The sequence below is a fragment of the Lissotriton vulgaris genome, chromosome 10 (genome assembly GCF_964263255.1).
Source record: "Lissotriton vulgaris chromosome 10, aLisVul1.2, whole genome shotgun sequence".
Classification (NCBI taxonomy): Eukaryota; Metazoa; Chordata; class Amphibia; order Caudata; family Salamandridae; genus Lissotriton; species Lissotriton vulgaris.
Window position 1 is genome coordinate 813131112 of NC_141698.1, and position 20800 is coordinate 813151911.

Consider the following 20800-nt stretch of genomic DNA (forward strand, 5'->3'; position numbering starts at 1 on the left):
CGTCCCCATACCAGCATAGAGCGATCCAGTTCAAATGCAGCCAGTCAATATCCACACCATAGCAGTTGCCCCCCCCAGAACAAACTATTGAAAAGAAAACTCCCCGAACCCCACTCCCCAGGACAGAGCCCACAAACCCGGTGTCAGCCCCGATCCAAACCTGAAACCAAACACACATCTGACTAACCTGTGGTCGCCACCACAGAAGGCCTTAAGGGCCCTGGGGGGGTGAGTTATCGCCGACCCCGGCAAGCGGAGCCCGCGCCCCGTGCTCTCCATCCCGCCATGCCAACGCGGCACCCTGCCCTGCGACCCACCCAGATCCAACAGGATGCCACCCTACCAAAAATCGTGTCCAAGTCCCAATGAAAAATCAGCCATGAAAAATCTCATCAGATGTCTGGGGGGTAACCACCGGCCCCTTCGAGCTTTCCGCCTCCGAAAGTTCCTCACCGGTCCTGCCGCCGTCGTCGCCAGAGTCCGTCGCTGCCAGTTCACTCTCCGGCTGCGATCTCGTAATGGCCGCCGTCGCTGCAAGCGCCTCTCTCTTGTCCGCAGCCATTTGGGCCTCCCGTTTCTCTCGCTGGCGCCTATTGCGGGAGCGGATCCTTTGGGACTGCCGGACCTGAGGCGGTTTAGGCCGATCTCGTCGACTTTTGTGATTCCTGTCCGTGCCAGCTCTGTATGATTCCAACCACAGCCATGCTTCATCCGGGGTCTGAAAAAAGTGCGTGGCCCCATCCAGGATTATCCGCAGCTTGGCCGGGAAGAGCAAGGAGTACTGGATGCCCTCCTCCCTCAGCTCCTTTTTCACTGCCAGAAACGATGCCCTATTCTTCTGGACCGCCTGAGTGTAGTCCGGGAAGATCGTGACCCTGCTGTTTTCCACCTCATATGGGCCCGAAGCCCGAGCTCTCTGGATTAGGAGGTCCCGGTCCTTATAATGAAGGAGCCTCACCACCATCGGTCGGGGGGGGCGGCCAAGCGCAGGCGGGCGAGCCGGCACCCTGTGAGCTCGTTCCAATGTAAAGAAGGAAGTAAGTCCCTCCGGTGCCACCACAGTCCGGAACCATTCCTCCATGTAGGCCACCGCATCCTCCCCCTCAATCCGTTCCGGCAGGCCTACGACCCGCACGTTGTTCCTTCTGTTGCGGCTTTCGGCATCCTCCGCCCGTCGTTCCAGCATGTCCAGCCGGGTCAGGATGTCTGTTATCTTATGTTCCGCGGTCACCACCGCCGGTTTCAGGTCCAATAAGAGCTGTTCATGGTCCTTCACCTTATCCGTCAACTTGGCGTGATCCGCTCGCAGGAGCCCCAGCCCCGTAGCGACCTGCGCAATGTCCTGCTGCAATGCCTCCTTGGTCGAGGTGATAGCATCCAGTATGGCATCCAAGCGTCGGTGTAGCCTCTGCTCCTGATCCATCATCGGCGGGGGGCCCTCGCCGACCTGGGTTAGTGCGGCCATCTCCTCCTGGCCCTGCTCCGTGGTGGTCGCTCCCCCAGCAGCCGCCATCTTAGGTTGCTCCGTCGCCTCTGCACGGGCAGAAGGCCTCGCCAAGTCCAAGTCCCAGCAACCACTGTCCAGTGGGACGTGCGTCTCAGCAATGATCGCGACAGAGTGCCACCACAATGCCCGCAACTCCAGGGAGCTGGAGGACCGGCGCCGTTCACCTCACTGCCTCCGGGGGGTGGGGGAGGGGGAGAAGGAGTAGAGACGAGCAGTCGCCCCCAGTTGCCCTGACCAAATGCTGGGCACCAAACTCCCCGCCTTCAGGACCGCATCTACAGCTCCCACAACTCCGATCTCGTAGAAGCGGGCCACCCCGCCAGTCGAAGCCAATTCCGCTCAGTTTCGGTTTCCGAGGCCATCGGTCCGCGCCGCCGCCATTTTCTTCACACTCCGGGCGACACCTCGGCCGTCGTCTTAGGAGGTCTCCACGGGGCCAGCGAACCCCAAAAGTGCTTTCCGCCGCTCCCCAGTGGCTCCCCAACTCTTCGTAGGCCAGTCAGACCGACCAGGGGTCGCTCCGGGTGCTGATTTCAGGAGAATTAGCGGGACCCTGCGCGGAGCTGCAAGCTCACGCCGCCATCCCGATCGGCGTCCAAGCCACGCCCCCCTCTGTCAGGATAGACTTGACATCAACTTCCGCAGCTGAAAAAATCTTAGCTTGGTGTATTACACTGGGCATTTCAGAAGCCGTTTCGGTTGTCTAGGCACACTTCCTATTGTAATATGTTACCTTGTTTAAGTTCTGTCTGTTCTTCGCCATTTCTCTGCATGAAACATTCCACCAGTTACATTCCTGGTCAATCCAGTGTGCATGCTTGATAGCGCTGGTGTAGCCACACCAGGCAAATCAATATCCCATTCGTAGCCGTCACACAAAAAAATTAATGGTAGCAGGTCTGACCCAGATTGATACATCAGGGGCGCCAAGTCAGGCTAGTCCAGCGCCATGCATTTTACTTGTTTATCGAATGTTTGCACAGCTGAAGCTAGCAGGGTTATTTCATAATCTTGATGTATTATAATCCAAGTCCTCTACTTTAAATTTCTAGGAGTTATTTAGCCCGGGTGAATATTAATGTGGTGTATTCAAGTGCAGTCTCCCGGTCACTGATGATTTATGGCGAGATGCAGTGCTTAGGGTGGGTCTGCTTAATTTAGGTCTATCTATTAACTACTTCTTTACACCATGCCCCTTTGAGTGGACAGGCACCCCAGATTACAGCACCTAGTCATTTGATTAATAATCCACCCGGTGTAGGAAAAATTGTCTCTCACCTCTTCTAAAGTCACCCTCTGTATCTGGAGGGCACCAGGGACCCTTTGGAACTAGCTTCTTGGGCAGACTGCACCTCCTCAGCCTCTAGGGGACAACAACTCCTGGTTCAGGGTGACAGGACCTGGTAGCGGCCCGCTCCACTACAGGTCTCCTTCAAAATGGTGGGCTCCACCACTGCCTGCAGTCACTAAGTCCACTTCTCCCTCCATCAGCCTTCCCTGACATGGCTGAGAAGAAGAATCAGCCACAGTTACCTTCCACATTTCATCTTCATTCTGAAGCTACCTTGCCCAGCAATCTTAATGCCAGGGACATAGGCCTGCCTTCATGTTTTGTAGCATCATTGCGTCTTTGCTCAATCACATTAGGCGGAGTACAAGGCATTTTCTGTCCCAAGACGCTTGCATTGATCACCAAATCTTCACTCTCAAGGAGGAAATATGGATGCTACTTCTATCGGATAGTATTTGATTGGATGTTAAGGTGCAAGAGTGGAGCCATGGACTTTAAGTGGCCATTTTAGTTTGTGTTCAGTCAAATCTCCATCTTAAAGGTCTTCCACTAAATACCTCGATGTTAAGAGAGCTACTTTTGGTGGGATTTCCCTAACACAGAGCTATCAGCCTAATCATCTTTATCATGTATTAAGCGCTTTTTGTGTGTTATCCACTAACTGTCTGCCCTAACAGATACCATAGCTCCTTGAACCATCCTTTACAAAATAGAGTTGTTTGGCTCCTGCTACGTTGGAATTTGGTGCCACTCTGACCCTAAATTTGTGCTCATGCCTGCATGGCAGAAGCTCTAGGTCCAGGGGGTACCCTTGGCACTGGGAAATCTTGTTTGTGACAAAGAAGAGCCAAAACAGAACGTTGAAGTTAACTGGGGATGCAAAACTCCTCTTTTATTCCTGCACCTCTATTTTCACATGTATTAGACCTCACAGCAGTTTGAGATACACCTGCTCCTTTGTCCTCTGCTGGTACCCACAACCATTGTTGGGAGTTTGAAGGCTCTGAGCTACTGTGAAGACATTGAATTACGTTTTTACATTGGTTCTTGCATCCAGTCCTAGAAGGCTCACTGACCCCCTTTGCCCTTGATACATCTGTTGGGTCGGGGTCTGGCTAATTGACTTTTGTTAAACCTGCTGAGTTACATTGGCAAGCTTCCAGCTCTCTACTCTCAAATTCCTCACTTTGTGAATTCCACCCAAGCACCACACTGGATCTGGAATCTCTTCAAGTAGCTCCTGCTCACTTATAGGTGGTGCTTTAGACCTTTGTCATGACTTTGTCCTGCTCGGGACATGATGACAAAGAAGTGCACATCAGTGCACTCCTATGCACTGACATCAGTTTTCTCCTTTATTCCACACCCTCAAATGGGGTGTGTGGTTGACAACACGGAAATGGTGACTGGCAGTGAGAAAATCAACCATAGAGCATTATTAGACCTGAAGTCCAATCCAAAGAACAGAAGGCTGGGCTGTAAGGAATCTAAGGGTAGACAGAACATCCACCAGAAAGAGTGTTGCCGAAGGTAAGTAGCTTATTCTAACAATGGCTATTTCAATGTACAGATTCCTCACCTTTTAGATCAGTACTAAAGCAACCCCCCTCAAAGGATTTGCGTCTAAGGAGTGGACTTGCACCAGGAAGTCCTGCAGCAAAACATGGGGAAAACAGTCCTCGCTACTGACCTGTGAATTGAAAGAGTAGTGTCTGGTGAAAATACTACTGTAGCCAAGTAGTGGCTTGACACATCTCCAAGGCACGAACACCACGAGCTACAGCTGAAGTTGCAGACTTTGCTGTGGTGAAGTGGGCCTCAAGATCCTTGGGGATCCTTTTTACCTAAAGTATAACACTGTTTAAAGAATACAATCAATCATGATAAAGTTCACTCTTGAACTATTTTTCCCTTCCTCACAGGTAAAGCCAACAAATAGTTGATCATTAATGAGGTACTCTTCAGTCCTATCAATACAGAAAAAAATAGGGGACGCTGAACGTCCAACCTCTGTAGCCTCTCCTCCCCACTAGACAGAATGTGGAGGACAGAAGAGTTTTGGAAATTAAATGGATCGCCCCACATGGAAAGATGTCAACAACAATAGGATGAAAGGATTCTCCTGTCCTAAGAATCAGTTTGCCAGGAAAGACTGCAGTATGAGGAGGCTTGGTTGAAGCTTTACTTTGGATCCACATCAAAGGTGTGGAATAAAATGAATCGATGTCAGCATGCACGTTTGGTGCCTTTATGCGCTCCCAGATGTAATGTCTGGGGTTGGACGGAGTCATGATTGAGACTGATCGTGCCACCTACAGGCACACAGGAGCTATGGCAACCTTTTCAGAATGCAGTCTATCACCCTGGTTGTATTCAAGAGTTGAGGCATCTGTGGGTAGATATCCATCCGAAAGCACTGATATGTTCTGGCATTCATCGACAGGAGTTTGGGAGCTGAAACAATAATCCTAAAAAGCACATCTAGACTTTCAAAATGAGCCAAGTTGTGCAGCCCTCTCTTCAGTTCGTGCCAAGGAGAAAATGGAGCTCAATTGAACATAAGCTTGACTTAGCCGTTACTCGCATGTAATCTCTGGAGCACTTTTGAACCGCCACAATGTTTTTTTTGTTACCTGTTTAATTGTGCTACATTTTGTGACTTTCAATAAACCCAATACATCCGACTGGATATAGATCTGCTTTGTGTAATTACAATGTCATAATGCACCTGGATCAAAAATGATACCCTCTTCTGGGCTAAACTTTGTTTTTTTGGTAGAACTTTATTTACCATTTTGCATCATACGGTAACAGAAAATAAATCATGAAGCTCACTGTCACAATTCATCACATAAAAATATGGCATGTACAGTCATCACATAGGAATATCAAATTCCATCCAAGAGGCTGCTAGCAATCGTCCCAACATTCCCCCAACCTCTGCAATGTCCTGCGGCGTATCCAACATGATATCTGTGCATAGCTTTGCAAATCTATTTCTAGAGGGTGAAAAAAGACGTCTCACCCAGCCCATCTATGATATCAACCCACCCAGAAGGGGACTATGCCCTGCCCAATCGGTGTGGCAGGGTGTAGCCACTCCATGGCCCCATAGTTCTTGAGTGGACCCCAGATGTCTTTAGGCTGCGAAGAGCGTGGCAAGGTACTGGCGAATAAGTTTCTATTTGTATTGATATAAGTTAAGCTGCTCAGCCAGTTCTTAAATGTAGGAGTGGCTTTACTCCAACAGGGTAAGTCAATCTCTCTTTTCGCCAACAATAAGCCTAGGGCAACAAACCTCCCGACTGTTTTTGGAAAATTTACCACATAGCCCAGTAATGCCCCCTCTGGAGTGGGCTCCACCTCTAGTTCTACCATGTCCCAGAGTATCTTATGCACTTTTACCCAATAAGCTCTTTATGCATGTCCAAGTGAGGTGAACAAAGTCCGCCTGGGGAGCCCTGCATTTTAAGTAGGTGTTTGGTCTGGGCGGGTCTAATCTGTGGGTTGTCCCTGGGGTCACGTGGAGCCTGCGTAAAAATGTAAAATGAATTTGCTTGTGGCGACTATTTAGGGAAACCATTTTCGTCATGAACAACATTTGACCAACTGTTCGTTGTGGATGGGGTGCCCCAAGTCCTCCTCCCAGGCCCACCGGAGTTTATCATCTGTGACAGAGATTGTGGACAAGCATTTACGATATAACTTAGAAATCAAGTGCGTACTCTTGGCATTCTCTATCGTCATCATGAGCGGAATACACAAATCTGGTTCAAGAGGGAAACTGGGTAAAGTCGCCCAAAGAGCTGAGCGCACCCGGTCCATAACAAATCTGTCCAGGAGGGTGGCAGCGGGGAAACGATCCTCCTCTGTCAATTGGAAGATGTGCCCTCCCGGGAATAGGTCTCCAAACTAGGTAATGTCAAATTTGGTTAACGTGCGCAGCACTAATTTTTCCCCCATGATCGGTATCCAGCAATTATTAGGGGTAGGCAATGCCGAGGGATACAATAGAGGGGCGCCAGCAGTGCACCGCAGCTTGTCCCAAGCCCAACTAGTGGTGGAAACAGTTTGTATATCCCTGGTGTCCCTTGCCAGGCCCTTGGGCAACACAGCTTGCAAGACCTCAGGGAGAACCAAGTCTGCCACAGGTCGTAGATAAGTGATTCTAGCATCAGGATGGCACCAGGCATACACATAGCTGCACTGGGCAACCAAGTAATAGAGCCTAAGATCTGGGACTCTGAACCCACCCCTGTCCTTTGGCAAGGTCATTACCTGCCACCTTACCTTCGGTCGCCTGCCCCCCAAGTCAGTCTAATCAAGTGAGAGCGCAGTCTTAAAAAAAAAAGCTATTCGGTAAAGGGATTGGAATGTTGTTAAAGAGGTATAAACATTTTGGCAGCACGAGCATTTTGATCAGGACAACCCGGCCCGAGAGGGGTGGCGCAGCCACCTCTCCACCTGTTCCACCAAATTATGAACCGCTTGACCATAATTGAGCCTAAGCGTGATGGCCGTGTCCAGATGGATGTGAACGCCCAAGTATTTGGTTGAGTCATGCACATATCCAGCGGGAACTCACAGTCCCACTGTACCATGCTTGATGCTAGGGAAAATATAACTGATTTGTGCCAGTTGATACCTAGATCTGAGAATTGCCCGAAACAAATGATTTTCGGTATCAAGGGATCTAGGTTCTCCAATGGTTTATGCACATAAAGAATAACATTGTTCGCATATAAAGAAACCAGCAATGGTCCAGTATTAAACTGCAGACCCCTATGCAAATGCTTCTCTTGAAAATGCCGGACTAACAACTCCATTGCAAAGATAAATAAAAGCGGCGACAGGGGACAGCCCTGCTGGGTGCCTCGCGACAAATTCTGGGCTAAACTTTGACTGCTTGATCATCTCCCATTGGAAAATTAAGCATAAAAAGAGATTCGTAGCCAATCTTATTTATGGAAGAGCAGTGACAAACAACAGTTCCCTGTAGTCACTCACTGCCCCAGGCCTTGGAGAAAAGGCATAACAACCACACTTAAACTCTCTTGCATAAATAAAGGCCAGGTCGTCAATGAGCTTGATCTGGCACCCCTCCACTGTTGAGATCGAGATAAAGAGATAGAGATACACTCCTTATTACAGGTGTACATATGCAGCTCTATGTACATTTTATAATGGGTGGGTATGATGCACAGTAATCACGTGCATGTGAAAGCAGCAGGTTACAATTGGGCAATTAAATACAAAAACTTGTTTAGAGACCTCTTCCTGCATTTTGGAAATCTGGATCTTTCCTGTTTAATAATCTGAGAATTCTGCTACTTTGTGAATTGAAGACTTGAAATATTACTTTTAGCAATTTTGATTAATTGTAACATGATATATGAAACTATGTTTGATACTTTTCAAATGTTAGATGCAACTTTATAAAAATTAAATTAAATATCACTATAATTAGAAGATAGTGCGAAGTTCAGGCTTTTACCACCATCACTTTTTTGATTATGCAAACAGGCAAGCAACATCATTTAATTGCTCAATTGAAAAGGGGTTAATAGGAGTCATACAGAAGAATATTATAATTAAAACACAAATATAATTATCATCCTTCATGGAATGAAGATATTGGCGCAGCCAATCAGAAAGCTTACACTACTGGTACTAACCACTGTTTGCCGGCATTCTAGTGGGAGTGTGAAGCTGGGGCACCGACAGACCAGAACAACTGATCCTTTTCTCTGGCCTCTGCCTCTGTAAGGTGTGTTCATAGGCCCACTGCTAATAAACTTGCTGCCTAATTTAAACAGCTGTTAAATGCTCTTCTCTCCATCATATCCACTCAACACTGGCCCATATTAAGCAAGTAACAAAGTAATTAATGACCTTTACAGAGGGTTCTAACTGCTATGAATGTATTGATCAAAGGGCAATAACGTACAATTATTTCTCAATCAGAGAATGCAAGTTATCCTATTCCGCAACGGAAACTTTAGCCGACCTTCCATGAATTTAAATTGATGAAAATTCACACATGCTTGATTCTGCTTCCAAAGCTAACAAAGAATAGTTTCTACTAAAATGAATTTGCCTAAAAATACTGAACTTTATTTTATATGAAAAAAGACGAGTAGTTTTGACGTGATTGATAGCTAGATTGATATGCAGATTAATGTGCATTCAAATAAGTCATGTTTGTGATGTTTTTAGCAGGGGAGCTGTCTGTTGTCTGGCTGTCTGGTTGTGAAAGAGAAATTGTGGGCTTACTAAGAACATTGAGGGGTTTGTAGCCTGACCATTGCTAACCACTGCTTGGCTTTATGTCACTCTAATTTGGCAGCTTTTTTATTTAATGGCTTGCCTTAGTGGCGTAGCGGGGGCGGTTCGCACCAGGTGGCATGGGTTTTGGGGGGCGGTGGTCTCCCACTGCTCTTACCTGCAATCTCGGGACAGGCAGTCTCTCAACCCCATATCCCCCTAACCCCCTGCTTTTCAAGCAGCTGCTACGTGGTGGCTAACGAACCGGAGATCTCGCCAACCCCCTCCGCTCTTCATTCCGGCTGCCACTGGCAGAAAATTCAGGGACTGCCATGAGCTGCCAAAGGGCTAGCTATGCCACTGGCTTGCCTTGACCATCTAGTACCGGCCCTATGCCCCCAGCATTGCCAATTGAGTGAGTCCTTCCACTGATCACTTTTAGGGAACTACTATTTTTCTTTTGTCATAAGCACTCCAGAGAGTGCATTTTTTTGTTCACTTTGTCTCCCTAGTGTGTTTCTCTTCCACCCACCGTCCTTGGTGTTGCTCTCTCTTGCCATTGTACTTATTCTGTGCCCTCCTGCGCAATGCACTCACTCTCGCGTGACTTCTCCTGCTTCATTTTCTCACCTGTGTGTTTCTCCCCAGCTCTAAGTTGTTCTCTCTCACACCCATTTGCTTTTACTCTGCACTCCACCCGTGCCCTCCATGTTCTTAGTTCCCCTGCAGGCCCTCCATGCTGCTTCCTCCTGCTTATTCCCCTGTCTTTTTTTAACCCCCAGAGGCCCACTGTGTTGCTTCCACCCTCCTGTAGTTGGGAGCTTGTACCCACTACCATGTTGCTTGCGCCCCATGTTGCTACGGATTAAAAAATAATAATAAATGCTTTTGTGAATTTCTTTCTTTTTATTTACTGATCCAAATCGAATGGTAAATAAAAAGAAAAGAAAGCATTTGCGTAATTTTGAAGGCAGGCACATGTATGGTGGGAACATCTACAAGGCGACGCTGACAGCTGAGTCAGACTTTTTTCACATTTTTCTTTCGCTGTGCTGCATAGCATCGGGGATGCTGTACAACAAAGGTTCTTAAACCTTTGACTACTGTGGACCCCAAAGAATCACTTCAGAAGCCTGGGACCCCCACCTAAGCAATATGTAGGATTTAAATCTCAAAACGCTACACAAATACACATATACGTCAAACAGATATACAAATTATAGAAATTACTTAATACACAAATAAAACAAAAAATACAACAATTTTAACTGTTAAGATGGAGTTTTTCAAAATCTCATTTTATTTCTAAAATACAAAGCGATATGCTAGACGCTAGCTAATAACTTTATTGTTTTTTTACTCTTAATGCATGCTCTCTTTTTGTTCGTGCATACCATTACTGGATTTCTCTTTCAGAAAATTAAATCACCACATTTCCAACAAATGATTTGTTATTTAAGAATTTGTTTTGTCCACTAACAGGGTTAGTTTCTATTCTGTACAAATGTCTACACTGACACAATTTATTATTTGAATTTGCTGTGTGCGAGGGTACTGCATGGTGGCCCACTGATTGTTTATACTAGATTCTATTTGCTGTACTTGTGCTGCTCCAACCAAATCAAGGTAATAACACCAACTGAATTTTTAGCTTCCAATTTTAGACTTCTTCACATGTAGAGAATGTTTTAAAGTTTGAATAATGCTATATATATATATATCGAAGACGAGAGAAGCAACCATGTGGTTCTCAGAGGCATGTGGTGTAACAAACAGACGAATAAAACACAGTGGCCTAAGATTAAAGACTAAATTTAATCCAAATGTCCCATATGACAACATAGAAGCCTATAGCCTAGCAGTGGTAACAGAATTAAAGAGAACAAGAAAAAACTTCAAAAACTCGAAATGGGACAATCTGACTAAAGATCAAAGAACCTCCCTGAAAATGTTGGAGGAGGATGCCTCAATTGTGATTAAGCCCTCCGATAAGGGGGGCAAGGTTGTAGTGATGAATTATAAAGACTACAAAACAGAGGCCATAAGACAATTAAGCGATGGCACATGTTATGAAGTGATCAATTGGGAGCAATACAGAAAAACCATCAAAGACTACCATACATTACTTGGAGGCTGGTATCATACAGGACTACTTGATACAGATGAATATAAATTCTTGAAAAAAGACAATCCACGCATTCCCTGTATATATTTTCTCCCGAAGATCCACAAGGACCCCACTACACCACCAGGGCGTCCAATTGTGTCCTCCAATGGCGGCTTATTGGAAAATACCTCCACATTTTTGGATCTATATCTAAATGAATATGTGCTTAACCTGAACTCTTATTGCAGGGATAGTACTGATTTTTTGAAGAGACTGCATGATCTGAAATGGGAGGACGGTTATCATATGATCAGTATGGATGTGTGTTCACTCTATACATGCATTAATCAAGTGAAGGGAGTGGAAGCAAGTATGTATTATTTAAGAAGTCGACATGTGGACTGTCATGAGCACAATGCTATGCTTGGAACTATGATGTTGTACTGTTTACAAGAGAATATTTTCCTCTTTGAAAAAGCGGTATACCGGCAACGATCTGGGACCGCGATGGGGACTTGTTTTGCCCCCAGCCTAGCGAATCTTTTCCTAGGCTGGTGGGAGGAACAGGTCGTCTGGTCAGAAGGATCGGAGATGTACACTGACCACATCTTGATGTGGGTCAGGTACATCGACGACCTGTTCGTAATTTGGAATGGCCCTGAGACATTAGCTAAACAGTTCATCAATCACCTTGGAACAAATGATCTCAACCTTCGCTTTACTTATACTATCAGTAACACATATTGTGAATTTCTGGATGTGGCAGTTGAGGTACAGGAAGGTAACGTGACGACACGTCTGTTCCGCAAGGCGACAGCAGGCAATGCAGTGCTGCATTCAGTGAGCCACCATCCCATTCCTCTGAAGAGAAGTATTCCCTACGGGGAATTGTTAAGAGCTCGCCGCAATTGCAGCACCGACATTGATTATGAGAAAGAACAGAAGGCAATGCGGAAACGTTTCACTGAAAGGGGATATGACGAGGAAACACTAAAAATTGCCCAGAATAAAGTTCAAGATCTCAGTCAAGAAGAAGTCCTGTTTAGAACATCTATTAGTGACAAAAAAAGAAAAGGAATCAATAATAAAGATCAACCAAGTGCACCCCGTATGATTACAAACTTCAGCAGGGGAGCATGGGCACTGGAAAAAGTAATGAGGGCTAATTGGAAACTGTTGATCTCTGACCCTATTATTGGGGAACTTGTGGGTACTAAACCACAGGTAACTTATCGTAGGGCACGATCCCTGAGGGATAGACTTGTACACAGTTACCTAGTTGAACCATCGAAAAATAAGTGGCCCCCTATCCCTAAAGGTTTTTCAGTTTGCGGTAACTGCAAATGTGATCGCAATGGTAAATCACGTAGAGATTACAAGATAGGGACAGGCCAAAAAAGAACAATCCAACACCAAATAAACTGCAATACAGACTTTGTAGTCTACGTGCTTGAATGCCCATGTGGCCTCAAGTACGTAGGCAGCACGAAGCATCCTCTTAAGGTAAGGATCTTACAGCACTTACGTGCCATTAACAACAAGGACCACAATTATCCCATGGCTCGTCATTATGAAGAAAGCCATATTAGCAATAATGGGAGTTTGAGGTTCTATGGCATAGATAAGATACCTAGGAGCATTAGAGGTGGAGACCGAGAGGCACAATTTAGGATTAAAGAGTCCAAAAACAATATTGATATGGGAAGTAAGACCCAGAATGGACTGAATTATGGAGAAGAACTTTCATCCCATATAGGCTCTTGAACACGTGAATGGCATAGGGCTAAGGCTAACCCGCAGTGTGAGTGATATGTGTACACAGTAACCACTAGCACTATTTTAGTAGTGAAACTCTCTGAAGGGACCATCTTTATCAATATGAGAATGATTGCAATAATCTCTAAGGTATAGCAATGTTTTTTGCGAGTAATCCTGTAAATCAGATGGTCATAAGTAGAGCAACACAATTTTCACGGGGAATAATAATATATGTCGGTTATTACTTATGTTGGATAACGTTATGTTATGTTTGAAATTTTATGATAATGATTTTCACTGTAACTCACTATGTATTGACTCACGTTTTACTTATCCATGATTTATAAGCACTCGAACATTAGACCTGCCACCACATTGACACTATCCCAGCCCCTGTATGGATCAATTTAAGGGAATCGAAGATGACGAAGGGAGCTCCCTTATCATCAAGTATATGTTTTTTGAAATCTAATCCCAATTAGATTTAATGCTGAGACTGTTTGGTGACACTTATTGAAGTATCGAACCACTGTATTGCCTACAACTAATTTGCTATTCAGATGGGCGTGTTAAATCCGTAACCGGAGCAACGGCCAACGCTTTACTGTATAAACCAAGGGAGCTCCCGGGATACAGGCAGTATAATATATTGGCCATAATGGGTATACCGATAAGCTCATGATCCCCTATTGGTTGTCACACAGTTCTCAGCAGAGTTATGATATTGCCAAATATTTTTAAACTGCCGGACGGGTCCAAAACCAAATAGTAACCCGTATCTAAGGGAGTTCACACTACAATTCCCAACCTCCTTAGCGATTGTGTAGTTCACGGTCGCGGAGCTGAGGACAGGGGCGGTCCGTATAAGCAAAATCACTCTCCGTGTCTAAACTTACAAACTTAACGATAAGATTGACATTTGTCGAAGTGTGAAGCAATCACAAATGTTGATATGCACATAGACTGTTTTATAATCAAAGGTATACAATTTAAGTATTTCTTTTATGTTTATGTTTTTGAATTAAGACATGGAGGATGGACTTATAAAAGTGTAAAATGCAAAATGGTGGCTACTTGAAAAAGGCTAACGCTGAAACGCATCGTGCTTGTTCCACGAGTGCACAATAAAAGGATTTGTGCAATGTTCTCTTGGTGTGTCCTCTCTGTGTCCATTTATTTAACGGGACTCGGAAGTTGTGGATACTAAGAGTAGTGGCTGCTACTACCGACGACATCAGCGGTGATTGGTTGTGGATCTCTCGAGCAGCATTATCAAGTGAATATATATATTATATATATATATGTATATATATATATATATATATTCGGTACAATTCCAACCACTTCCAGAATAGCCCCTGGCGACGATGTAATAATGAATTAATGATTTTCAACACGACATATACTATGCATTCATGCAGGCATGAATTTATAACAAACAAAGAATGTAAAGCAAAAAATATATACACATACATATAGATATCTTTGTTAAGTATATCATTTATGTTCATGACCATGTGACACATGAAGTCACTGTTTGGGGCGTGTATTTGCACAAACACTTATTTAAAGCAATGAACATTTTAAATTGATTGACAGCGTGATCAAGGGCTCGTGTAGCCAGAAACGCGTAGCTCTTTCCCTGTGCTAAATAAATCTTTTGCACCTGATCCTGTGGTCCGTCTCCTCTCTCGCTGGTGTTGCTGTGTTACTTGCCGGAGGTGTTGTGGAGCTATTCTGTGAATATTGCAGCGGAAGTTGATTTGCTCCGCCACACGGACCCCCTGCTGAAAAAGTCGGCAGCCGCATTTCAAATCGTTTGACAAGTTTCCGTGGTGGATTATTCAGACGGCTGCCCCCTGGGTTTTCGAAAGATTGCTGAAGCCGCTTGAAGAGATTACGGACCGGATGGGTCGGAGGACCTACGGCTTGAGGACTCCTGTAATGCGGTGAGTGATTTGGGGAATTTAACTCAGGTTAGAGAGGTTAAGGACAGGACGTTATCCAGACCCGGCATTATTCAACTCGAGTCGTTTGTTTAAACAGCACAGAGAGTATGTCAGCAGAAGCGGAAGCAATGAGAAAGCGCGAAGCAGCGGCTGAGGAAATGTTTAATAAAACATCTAATACTGCAACAAGAAATAAAACGCCTAATGAAAACCCACAAGATGCAGCTACAATGAACATTAAAACGCTATTTAAGGAGCTGGAGAAAAATAAAAAAAAGGAAATAACTAAATGGTGGGAGCACAAATCATTAAGCCATACTCCAAATTAGTCAAGAACCACCATAAAATCCATGGTAGTGTGGAGTGAAAGAGCAACCAGTATTGAATACCAGAAGAGCTGGCGAAGGGCATTAGCGAAACATGGGAAGTACGAGGGCAGTGGTTTGGAGAAGTTTCAAGAAGGAGCAAGGCTCAGCCCCCAAAAGACTGAGCGCTAAGAGACAGACATAGGCCCATCAAGGGCTTAAGACTTTCTAAAGGTAGCCTGCCAGTAGCAGGTAAGTGAGGCAGCCCTCCTAGACCAGGCACTCAAGTTGGAGCCATGTCTAGTACCACCTTAGTAACGCCCCATTCAGAACCCCCCCCCTCCACACACACTTCACAACATTTTCCCTCATTACAACAAAGCCAAAGTTTTTAATTTTTTTATTTCCAAATATTTCTCAAATGCAATGAATACAAATGGTTTGATATTCATTTATTTGACCTTCTTCTTGGGGCGCAGGTTGTTTGTGTGCCCACATTTCTTCTTGCGGCAGTTTACAGCTCGGGGGTGGAGACGAGCATAACATTTGCGGCAGATCATTTTGTCACAGTTGTACTTCTGGGCAAGTTGGCGGAGAGAAGGCTCAATAATACCACCTCGAAGACGCAGTACCAGGTGCAAAGTTGACTCTTTCTGAATATTGTAGTCTGAGAGAGTGCGTCCATCTTCTAGTTGCTTGCCAGCAAATATCAAACGTTGTTGATCAGGTGGGATACCTTCTTTATCCTGAATTTTGGCCTTAACATTCTCGATAGTATCGCTGGGCTCAACCTCGAGGGTGATTGTTTTCCCAGTGAGGGTTTTCACGAAGATCTGCATCTTGGCACCAACGGATTACCCGCACGGCGGCCACGCACTGAAGGAAAGGAGGGACATATACTATGCATTCATGCAGGCATGAATTTATAACAAACAAAGAATGTAAAGCAAAAAATATATACACATACATATAGATATCTTTGTTAAGTATATCATTTATGTTCATGACCATGTGACACATGAAGTCACTGTTTGGGGCGTGTATTTGCACAAACACTTATTTAAAGCAATGAACATTTTAAATTGATTGACAGCGTGATCAAGGGCTCGTGTAGCCAGAAACGCGTAGCTCTTTCCCTGTGCTAAATAAATCTTTTGCACCTGATCCTGTGGTCCGTCTCCTCTCTCGCTGGTGTTGCTGTGTTACTTGCCGGAGGTGTTGTGGAGCTATTCTGTGAATATTGCAGCGGAAGTTGATTTGCTCCGCCACACGGACCCCCTGCTGAAAAAGTCGGCAGCCGCATTTCAAATCGTTTGACAAGTTTCCGTGGTGGATTATTCAGACGGCTGCCCCCTGGGTTTTCGAAAGATTGCTGAAGCCGCTTGAAGAGATTACGGACCGGATGGGTCGGAGGACCTACGGCTTGAGGACTCCTGTAATGCGGTGAGTGATTTGGGGAATTTAACTCAGGTTAGAGAGGTTAAGGACAGGACGTTATCCAGACCCGGCATTATTCAACTCGAGTCGTTTGTTTAAACAGCACAGAGAGTATGTCAGCAGAAGCGGAAGCAATGAGAAAGCGCGAAGCAGCGGCTGAGGAAATGTTTAATAAAACATCTAATACTGCAACAAGAAATAAAACGCCTAATGAAAACCCACAAGATGCAGCTACAATGAACATTAAAACGCTATTTAAGGAGCTGGAGAAAAATAAAAAAAAGGAAATAACTAAATGGTGGGAGCACAAATCATTAAGTAAATATGCTGAAGTTGGAAGAGTTCCTCGTGGTTTACGAATCCTTCTTGCTCCCAGCTTTGACAAACCTAATCCTGCCATGTTGAAGGAGTGGGGAGAAAACAATTTGGCAGCCTCCATGAACTTGGTCCACATTTTAATTAAATATGCTACAATTGACCGGGATATAATTTTGGAGGAAATTGAGAAATTAACAAACGAAATTAACAGCAAGGGTACTACTGATGAAACCAAGAAAATGTGGGATGCTATGAATGTCAGATTGGAAAAGCACAAAGAAAAAATAAAGATCAGAAAAGAACATAAATTTGCTCGTGATGAAGATGATTATAACTACGGTAGAATCTTCACCTTCTCTCGCAAGTACAATGCACAGAAGAGACAAGAATACAGCAATAAGAAAAGCAAGAGCAAGTCTAATGTACTATTCAATGAAGCCTCTACAAGTAGAATACTCAATGCAGCTAATCGGGAAAATGAGGATAATGACGACACAATCAGCAGTGGCACGATTTCACTTACGAGTGTCTCCAGCTGTGAATCTTCCAACCAGTTTCCGGCAACTAGATTAGACTTAGCTGAGGAATTGGATTTTTTAGTCGAAGAGAGACTCCAAACAGCACGACCAATGCTGACGCGACAACAAACAAGAAAAGAAGAAACAAAAGGCGAAAAGAAAGGAGACGAAGATATAAACAAAAATCAGCAAAAAAAGAAGAAAAAAAAGCAATTGGAGCAACAGACGGTAGAAGATAAAACTATAATTAATCTGTCAACTATAACTTTGACTAAGGCCGAGGAACAACTTTTATCACTTGGCCTCAACTACTGTCCGATACAAAGTATGAACTACAGCATCACTAGAGTGGATGTTTTTTGTTTCAGTCGAAAACTTAAATTGAAAAAACACTTCGCCTCCAAAAATACCAAAAGCGGAATACAACGGAACACAGATAATGGTGGTCCTCTTGTTTCTGCCCCTTTTCAATCATCTGATGCGGAAATTGTCCTCACAATACATGATCTCAATGAGAAGTCAGATTCTTCTGATCCCGACATTGATCAAGCTACACAAGTGAGACTCAACAAAATTGACATTTTCCAAAAAGGAGCAGGCCTAAGTGCATTCAAATCTAAGTCTAATTTCATGCCCATGATGCCTAAAGACTGCATAGATGTTTTTCACGAGTGCGTTACAAATGATATTAAGAAATTGTATCGATCAACAAATAACAAAAAGAGAAAGAAAAACTTACACATGTCAAGAGCGTATGACAAATTGATGAAGAGACTTTCAGAAGATAGTAAAATTGTAATAAAAAATTCAGACAAAGGTGGCAATCTGGTCATCTGGCCAAAAAAGGACTATATTGCGGAAGCAAAAAGATAATTGGGCGATACCAACTGCTATGAAAAGAGTAACCAAAAAGAGTACACTAAAGCGAAAGACAATCTGCAAAAAATGCTGGCACAATGGCGTAGGGAGGGACTCATTTCCTTTGAAGAATACAAATTCATGAACACTGAATTCCCTGTTATGCCATCATTATACCTTATTCCTAAGGTTCACAAGCTTGTGAATCCCGTCCCTGGCAGACCAATCATTTCTGCCATTAACAGTATGGGCGAGCATGTTGGACAGTATATAGATTATTTTTTGCAAGAATTTGTCAAGGAATTGCCAAGTTATGTTTGTGATACGAGTGACTTTTTATGTAAGATTCAAAATCTAACATGGAATACTGATATGTTATTAATAACATTAGATCTGGAATCACTATACACAAGCATCAACCATGCACAGGGACTAGAAGCCATCAGACACTATTTATCCAGCAGAAGTATAGAGTATTATGAGCACAACAAAATGATCATTCTTTTAATTGAATGGTGCTTGAATAACAATTTTTTTGCCTTTGGTTCTGAATTATTCAAACATCTTAGAGGAGTAGCTATGGGGTCCTGCTTCTCCCCCAGCTATGCGTGTTTACACGTTGGCTGGTGGGAGAAGCAGGTCCTGTTGACTAAACACAAACATTGGGTCGACAATTATGTATGCTGTTATTTACGCTACATAGATGATATTTTTATCTTGTGGAAGGGTGATGAGCAGCAGGCCAATATGTTTGTAAAAGATATTAATTTAAACTCCTCAAATCTATGTTTCACATCAAAAATGAGTAAAACCAAAATTGAGTTTTTGGATGTAGAAATATATATTGATAATCAGACCATCAAAACGACCCCACACAGAAAGTCCACCGCTGGCAATGCCACGCTACATGCGTCTAGTATGCATCTGAGACATCTCATATCAAGCATTCCTTACGGCGAAATCTTAAGATTAAAAAGAATATGTAGTACACCTGATGATTTTGACCGATGTGTAGAAGAAATGATCACACATTTTAAGGCACGAGGGTATACTGACTCTATCCTGCAACAAGCTATTCAAAAAGCCAAACTAAGACCAAGGGACAGTTTATTCAAAAACGAACCTGTAATTAATGTTAACACGACCCCAGAAGCAACACCACAAATAGATATTACCACTACTTGTCCACGACTTATCACTGCTTTTAGTAGAGAGGATAGAAAACTGAGGGACATAATTAATTAAAATTGGTCAATCGTGTTGACAGATCCAGTTCTTAGTGGCAAATTACCCAATACCCCGAACATTACTTTTAGACGAGCCAGGAACATGAGGTCTACCTTGGACAAGACAGCACCGGAAACTAAACAAAAATTATCCTGGCTACAATCTAATCGGGGTTTCAGGAAATGCACGACATGTCGCGCATGTAAATTTGGAATTAACAAGGCTAGTTATTCCTCTCCGTTCCGTGCAGATGAAATACCAATATGTGGAAATTTTGATTGCGAAACGGAATTTGCAGTATATGTTCTCAAGTGCACCTGTGGCTTAAATTATGTAGGAAGTACAAAGCTACAGGTGCACGTGAGAATATTGCAACACCTAAGGGCAATACTCCATAATGACCAAGCCTACCCGGTAGCCCGCCACTTTAAAGACGTTTACAATCAGGAATTAAATTGTCTTAAATATTATGTGGTGGGTTCAATTCCTAAAATGAAAAGAGGAGGCAATAGGGAGCGCTCGCTAAGACAACTCGAAACCAGGATGATTTTAGAGTTCGATAGCAAGTGGCCCAATGGATTGAACAATATTGAGGAATTACATAGCTTTTTATGATTACATTTGCTACTTTACAATTTCATGCTGCACTCCGGTCCTGTTTACAATGTTTACAATATTTATGAATTGGTCTATAACTTTGAAATAATTTTTGCTATGTTTGGTAAATCTTTGATACATTTGATATATTTTTTATATATTCGAAGTTTTTGATATCTTTGCTATCTCTGACTCTTTTGATACTCTTTGATATCTTTTTGATAAATGTGATGTGTAAATAGATGTTTTTGTATACTGTGGTGTATATTGATATCTATTTATATTTTCACATTCATTCGTGTGTATATTTATACCATTGAATTGTAAATATGTGTTCGTATTGACATGTGTATAGGGAAAATAGATGAGTTTTATGGAATTTTTATGGAATTTAAATTAATACAGGTTTTTCCCCCCTTTCTTCTTCTTTTTCTTTTTTCATGATTAAAATATATTAATTTTCTTAAAATCTTTTTTGGTTTTTAGCCTTTCTTTTGGCTGATCTCCCTATTTATTTCCTCAAAGATTTAATGAAAGAAACTTTTTTTCTGTATTGATAGATGGATTTTAGTAGTAACTGTATAGGATTTTAACATATGTTGCAGGGCTCTGCAACAAACTTATGTTATATATATTGATGCATTTCTTATATGTCAAACAGATA

General features: G+C 43.5%; 2 protein-coding genes across 2 annotated transcripts in view; both read right to left on the minus strand.

Moving 5' to 3' along the window:
- ULK4 (unc-51 like kinase 4) overlaps positions 1-20800 on the minus strand; it is a 1855260-nt gene that overhangs the window by 64447 nt on the left and 1770013 nt on the right. The gene's annotated exons all lie outside the window — the stretch shown is intronic.
- On the minus strand, positions 15565-16069 carry LOC147688826 (ubiquitin-ribosomal protein eL40 fusion protein). Its single transcript, XM_086941728.1, has one exon. It carries the CDS (start codon positions 16018-16020, stop codon positions 15634-15636), a length of 387 nt encoding a protein of 128 aa, XP_086797854.1. The 5' UTR covers positions 16021-16069; the 3' UTR covers positions 15565-15633.